This window comes from Bidens hawaiensis, unplaced genomic scaffold, assembly GCF_021521415.1.
Source record: "Bidens hawaiensis isolate Kalapana, Puna unplaced genomic scaffold, B.hawaiensis_p1.1 tig00036478_1, whole genome shotgun sequence".
NCBI lineage: Eukaryota > Viridiplantae > Streptophyta > Magnoliopsida > Asterales > Asteraceae > Bidens > Bidens hawaiensis.
Window position 1 is genome coordinate 45,382 of NW_027505415.1, and position 6,647 is coordinate 52,028.

General features: G+C 34.3%; 1 protein-coding gene across 1 annotated transcript; it reads right to left on the reverse strand.

The window, feature by feature from the left end:
* Window positions 1-240: 240 nt before the first annotated feature.
* LOC143613048 (transcription factor TCP15-like) lies at window positions 241-1,981 on the reverse strand. The gene has a single exon (XM_077086872.1). It carries the CDS (start codon window positions 1,766-1,768, stop codon window positions 566-568), a length of 1,203 nt encoding a protein of 400 aa, XP_076942987.1. The 5' UTR covers window positions 1,769-1,981; the 3' UTR covers window positions 241-565.
* Between the last annotated feature and the right edge of the window lie 4,666 nt (window positions 1,982-6,647).

Consider the following 6,647-nt stretch of genomic DNA (forward strand, 5'->3'; position numbering starts at 1 on the left):
CAGGACATTGACGATTGTCACAAATCCCCTATATTTATTATTTATTCACATGCTCAATAATCATTTTATATCTTCACAATATACGTATGTATATTTAAAACTATGTATATTTAATTAAAGAGTGTCAATAATGTGAGAAAATGACGTCATTGAAGATTTTCACCATTGGAAAATTAAGTAATATCACTTTCAAGCTTCATGGGATTGACTGTAAATTAACGGAATTGTTTTCTTACACCCTTTTCAAGATATTATTGAATCCATTACTTAGAATAAAGTCAAAAAAAAATAATAATAATTTTAATAATAATAACAATAATTTAAATTGTTAAACACATAAAAGAATACCAAATGGGACCTTCTCTTTTTTCCTTCTAATGATTAAAACCAACAATACACCCTGTTAAAAATTGTCTCTCCAAAACTTATAAATAATCACACAATTTAAAAAAAAAATAATCAGCATAATTATGGCGAAAATGATATATTTTTTCCAAAAAAATTGTACTAAATCAAACCTTTTGTAGGTTTACACATTGGGTTTAACTGAAACCAGTTAAACCCCTTACGACTGGTGGCTCGTTGTATCTTCGCCGCCTCCATGATGCGACTGAGATCCACTCGCTTGTTGCTCAGAACCCCCGGGACCGAATACCGGCCTATTATAAGGATTTAACCCAGCAAGCATGCTAAGTTGACCCTCTGTAAACCCTCCAGTCGCGTTGTTGCCACCAAGTCCAGCTGACAATTGCTGACTGGGCAACAACGCGACTGGTGTTGGGAAATTCATGAAATGTAACCCAGTGGAAACAGTACCGCGATACAACGCGGTATTGTTGACTGTTGGGAAAGTCCAAATAGGGTCACCACTCATTCCTTGGTGTTGACTAGAATTCGCAACCATCCAAAAGTTAGGTGGTATTGATGCGTGATTTGCTGCTATTGAAGTTGAGCTTGATTGTAGCATATAGTTCCCTAGTGGTTGTTGATGTGGTGATGGTAATTCGGACTCCGAATCGCCTGGAACCTGTCGTTTTCTTCCGTTGTTCTCTTCCGGATCTGATAACTCAACCGAATTGTCCCGGTTTTCTTGTTTCGTTTGTAATAACTGATGAAGACTTGTTGATGACCCGAAATTCAATAGATTTGATGAGTTGTTTTCTGTCGAAGATAACCCGGTTCCTGGGAAAAGATTCCGGTTTTGTGGGATAGCGAAATTCGGGTTGTAGTAACTGGATCGAAGCTGCGAAGGGATCGACATGCTGGACCCGGAGCTCCGGAGTGAAATATTGAGTGAAGTAAAGTTAGCCGGGATAGTCCCGGTGCCCGTGGCTGCTATCATGGCCGGTTCGGCCTGTTGTAGCAGCCACTCGATGGTTTCACCATCTGTTTTGTGTCCCAGCTCTCGAGTGAGCTGGAACACGCGGGCGGCGCATAAAGCTGGCATGCGTATGCGACGCCCGCGGCCGTCCACTTTAGTGTGACGGTCTTTTGTGGAGGTTCTCTTGGGGGCTAATTTTTTTGAGGGGTCCCCTGAGGAAGTAGTGGCCGTGGCGGCCACGGTGGTTATCTGGAGGTTTGAACTGTTGGATCGAAACGGAGGGGTGGTTGTATCGGCGGATATGGGTTGGGATGGGTACCCAGACACGGAGCATGTTCCTCCTGTTGTTCCAGAGGAGGAACAGGCTTCGTCGTCTTTTTTTTCGAGTAGTTGGAAAGGGAAGTTGGGACGATGGTGGAAATGATCATCACCGGCATCCATGATCATATATATGACTTGATTTAAACCTATAGATATAGATATAAAGAATTGAATCTATATAACTATATATTTGTTTCTCTTTCAAGACCATAAAAATTAAATAGTCACACTCTCTATCTTCAACTGCAAATTCTTGTAGCTTCAAGAGAGAGAGAAAGAGAGGATAATGAAGGAAGCTAAACTTTAAGCAACAAAGATAAATGAGTGGGAATTATACGGGTGACCTTTAAAAAGCAAAATAATATTAAAAATATTATATAAAATCAATCTTCATATAATTCAAAATAAAGATTAGGAAAAGGAATTATCATGTCCGTTCACCATCATCCAGTTCATAATATTTTTCTATTAACAAATGCATATAATTCGGTATATAATCCCTAGCTAGTTTCTTATAGTGATCATTAAGTGCTTTAGTTTAGTTTGTAAACTATTGTAAGGACTTTACCGTGTGCATGTTATAATTCTTATGTTATGTTGTTAATTACCCTTTCATTATTCATAGTAAAAAGTAAAAACCTTTCATAGCTCTTATGTATAGTGATACCATAAAAATTTAAAAAAAAATTAATCTCATTCAAGATGATTTATTTTCGAGGTGATAAATGCCCGGTAGGCTGATTAGTGTTTACTATCAATCCGTATAATTAACACATGACCTTGTGGTCTAGTGGTATATATGATGCTTGCCTCTCTAAAAATAAAATGATGAGTTCAACTCCTTGTAAATATTATGTTAAGGGATTTTAGGTGGAATAAAGCTTGTTCTTCAAGAAAAAATAACGCATGGACGAGCTAGATACTCTATATACATGTTTACTATTACATTTTGTCGCTAATTTTTCTTCTGTTATTATTAACATATGTAATTTGTTTTGTTTTTTTTTTGCAAGTGAAATTTCATATCGTGCTAGTGAACAGTTAAAATTAATTATAACAAGGTTACTAATTACTGGAAAGTTAATTCTCAACTTTAATGAGTTATTATTGTTGAAAATTATTATATACCAATAACTCATAAGTACACTTATATGTGTTAATAGTCCAATATAAATTCTTTTACTAAAATTGGATTAAATAAAGTTAAAAGGGTTCTTCTTACAGTTTCATGATCAGATATGATCAGATGCTGAAAGGTGTACTTGGTCAAATCATTAGTAAATCAAAATCTAACTGTTCAAAATTTAAGTGAAGCAAACTAAAGTGTTACCATAGCTCGTCTTTGTTAAGGTTAACAAGTTTTATTGCAGCCGTTTGAAACCTTTCTAAAAGTCGAACGCAAAACTAAACCAGTGACCAGTTTGAATGGTTTCTTCCGTTTTAACTACATGAAATTATGAAAACCCTAATATGAACTGTGAAATATGGTTATTCAAACCTTAAGGACTAAACTAGTGTCTAGAGATTTAGATATCAAGGACCATAAGAGTCATATCTTAAAAATATAGGGACTAAAGTCCAACATTTTTCAATAATGTATGTTATAATTATAGACTAGTCGATAGTTGATGGACCAGAGTGTACTATCTCCGACACGAAGAAAATAAGTAGCAAATAGGCAAAAAGAAAAAGAAAAAGAAAAAGAAAAAGAAAATGACTGTTGGTTTTTTCTGTTGTCTTTAAAAGAAAAGGAATTTATTTTCACTTTCTTTTACATTTTCTAAATATTAGTATAAGTTATTAAAATATTGCATCAATTACCTGGATAAAATTGACACAATAAATATTTAAAGTAGGGTTTTAAATTGTTGATCCTTGTACCAAAAGATAGACACACAAGTCAGAAATATGAAACACGCCACAGTATTAATAAGTACAAAAACTCCAAACCACTAATTTGAAATTTATTGAATATATGGGCTTGTGAAGAAGACAATCTGGGATTCGTTAGACCGTTTACTTTTTAAAATTGTTCTCCAACAATTTAAATATCCCCGTTGAGTCAAAATAATAATGTTCGTAGGCCTTAAAGAGAAACAAAATATATAAACAAAACATTTTAAACGACGTTAACGTTTTAATAATAAACATAGCAAAAATATAGTAGTAAAAATAAATACCGTAATAGTTAACGGCTAACCGTTGATTCGTAAAGCTCTCATAACATTCTTGATATTAAACTGTTTGATCACCTCTACACGGTTTATGTTATCTAAAATTTCGTTTTTGATATAGCTACCATCGCCAATCCATTAACTCTTTCTTGGGACATTGTGGAGTGTAAGTAAATTTCAATAACTTCAACTTTGAAAAACTTCTTTTTGTATATGCCACCGTGACCGGAATAGTCAACAATATTTTATATGCAATCTTTGCATTTGGGAAATTTTCTTACGTCTAATTCAAATGTTTCAAAACTTCTATAGGTTGCTAAATTCCATGCTATATAATGTGTCTAATGAGCTCAAATTCATATAAAGTTTCACACCATCAATATCCGATCTTCCTCCATACAATCAGCCACAATATGTCTTTTATTTTTGTAATTTTAAATTTAGTTTGTGTCCAATAGCTTAAATGGATTATGGATAATAAAAGTATCGGCTCAATATATAATAAGATGATTAAGATCCATAGCTATTTACATATAAAGGAATTATATGTATATAAATTTTGGATCCCAAAAATTATGTGTCAGCCCAACTTTTTAATGTTAGTTTTTTAGGGTAAACATTTATCAATGGGTGTAAAAGAGCCTAGTCAAGCTCGGGTTCGATTAGGCTCGAGCTTGGCTCGTGAGTTGTTTTTCGAGCTCGGGCTCGGCTTGTGTATTATCATGTTATGTAAGTTATATACGCTTTAATGATTTTTATTTTGAGAAAAACTTAAACGAGCCTAAGCTTGGCTTGAGCTCGTGTAGTGCCTTAAACGAGCCAAAGCTCAGTTCAAGATAAGAAGTGCAGTGTAAATTAATACATAGAAGTCCAAAAATGGTTAAACTTGAAAATACATAAGGCCCGTTAAGGCTTGACGAGCCTAAATGAGCTTCTCACACAAGGCTCGAGTTCGGGCTTGACAACTAAACGAGCTTTATTTGAGACTTGGGCTCGGTTCAAACTCGGAAAAGTAATCTCATTTCGAGCTTTCTATTGATCTAAACTCGAGTAGCTCGCCAGCAACTCGGATCATCTGCACCTCTACAAAAAAATATCCATTTGATTATAGACAAAAACATAATTTATAATAATAATTTGAATTTTCAGATTTTGATAATACCAAAGAATTTTCTTTTACAAGAAAGATGATTTGGTTAATCTAGTAAATTACGGTTCTGACCTAAAAAATTCAAGCTCATTCTAATTAAATAAATATGTGGATTTTTTAATCCATTTTTTGTGTGTTATAGAGGTGGTTTGAAAACTTTTCAAAGCTAGCTAGATGCTCCAACCAGATTGTTGAATCAAAAATCATGTACCAAATACAACTTATAAACATATTTTTCCCATATGCTATCAGAGGGTAAAAGTACCTGGTAGCTTTATGAGACGTAGAAGGGTTCAAACAAATTTCACTTATTAAACATAAGTTTCATGCATATTTGCAAAAATCATTGCATGTTATTTTATATCAATGATTATAAGCGGCCCGATTACCAAGTGTGCGATGTATATCATTATAAGACAAATGACAATGTCCCTACAATCATCATCATCATCATCATCATCATCATCATCGTACTCAGTATATCCCACCAATAGCAAAGCTATAGTAGGGTCTGAGGAGGGTAAGATGTAGACAGTCTTACCTCTACCCCATAAGGATAGAGAGGCTGCTTCCGGTGAGACCCCCGGCTCGATAGTAGTTTTGCATCAAGCCTTGGACATAAGGCACATAGCACTCAATCATCGGGACACCGGCTGATCGGTGCATGTACCCTTGTCTTTCGGCTATCAACGCCACTACATGATGCCTGATTAACCGTCCGTCACTTTTAACGTTATTTTCACGAGATTAGTAAAATAACGTCAAAATTAGTGCAATTTCACTTTTGCCCACCCGAGGGTTCACACATATATACATCATATGTGCGCACCGCAAGCAGGGCTAACATATGACCCTACAATCTTAATACTAAATGTCAAAAAGACGTCCAAACATATGACTTGACATTATGATCAACAGAAAGATGTCCAAACATTTAATGATCATTAGACCAAAACTTAGGGATGACAAATGAATCTAAACACGACGGGCAAGCCCAAAGCCTGAAACACGAGTTATGGAATGAGGTATATATTAGCTTTGAAAAAGTTCATGTGTACGGACGGGTGTGGTATTAGGCGATACCTAACTTAATTATCCAAAATACACATCTCCGCAAGCATCTTTATTATTATTATTATTATTATTATTATTATTATTATTTACCATTGTCCTTGGATAATATAATTAATAACATATTAATTCACTAAATTTTAGTTTTCTTATTTTAATCTCCTAGGATAATAAACTTATATAAAATCTAAATAACAAGAAATGTATTTGAAAGTCCCAAAATATAATTATTAACAAATAACGAGCATATACATATATAATCTGACATACAAATATTAACTAATGGGCATATGCATAACTTAATAACTTGACATGTAATTACCATATAGGCACTGGGCCCAAGAACGGGGCATGATTTTATAACGAGCATGGAACTATGATTACCAATATCCATTTTATTATAGGAAAATTCTTCTCAATTCATCAACTTATGATGGCATTCGATATTAATAAAGTTTAAAAGGGATTTAGGGTTCAAAATAACTCAAATTTGGGTCAAGAGAAGCGTCTTCTTGGGGGTCCAATACTAAAAGATCGGCGGTCTTAATCCGTCACAATAATCTCAATTTCATGCACATCGAGAAGAGAATGTATTTTAGAGTCTTTCTAA

Coding starts and splice junctions, on each gene's coding strand:
- LOC143613048 (XM_077086872.1), bottom strand. CDS start 1,768: ATGATCATGGATGCCGGTGATGATCATTTCCACCATCGTCCCAACTTC.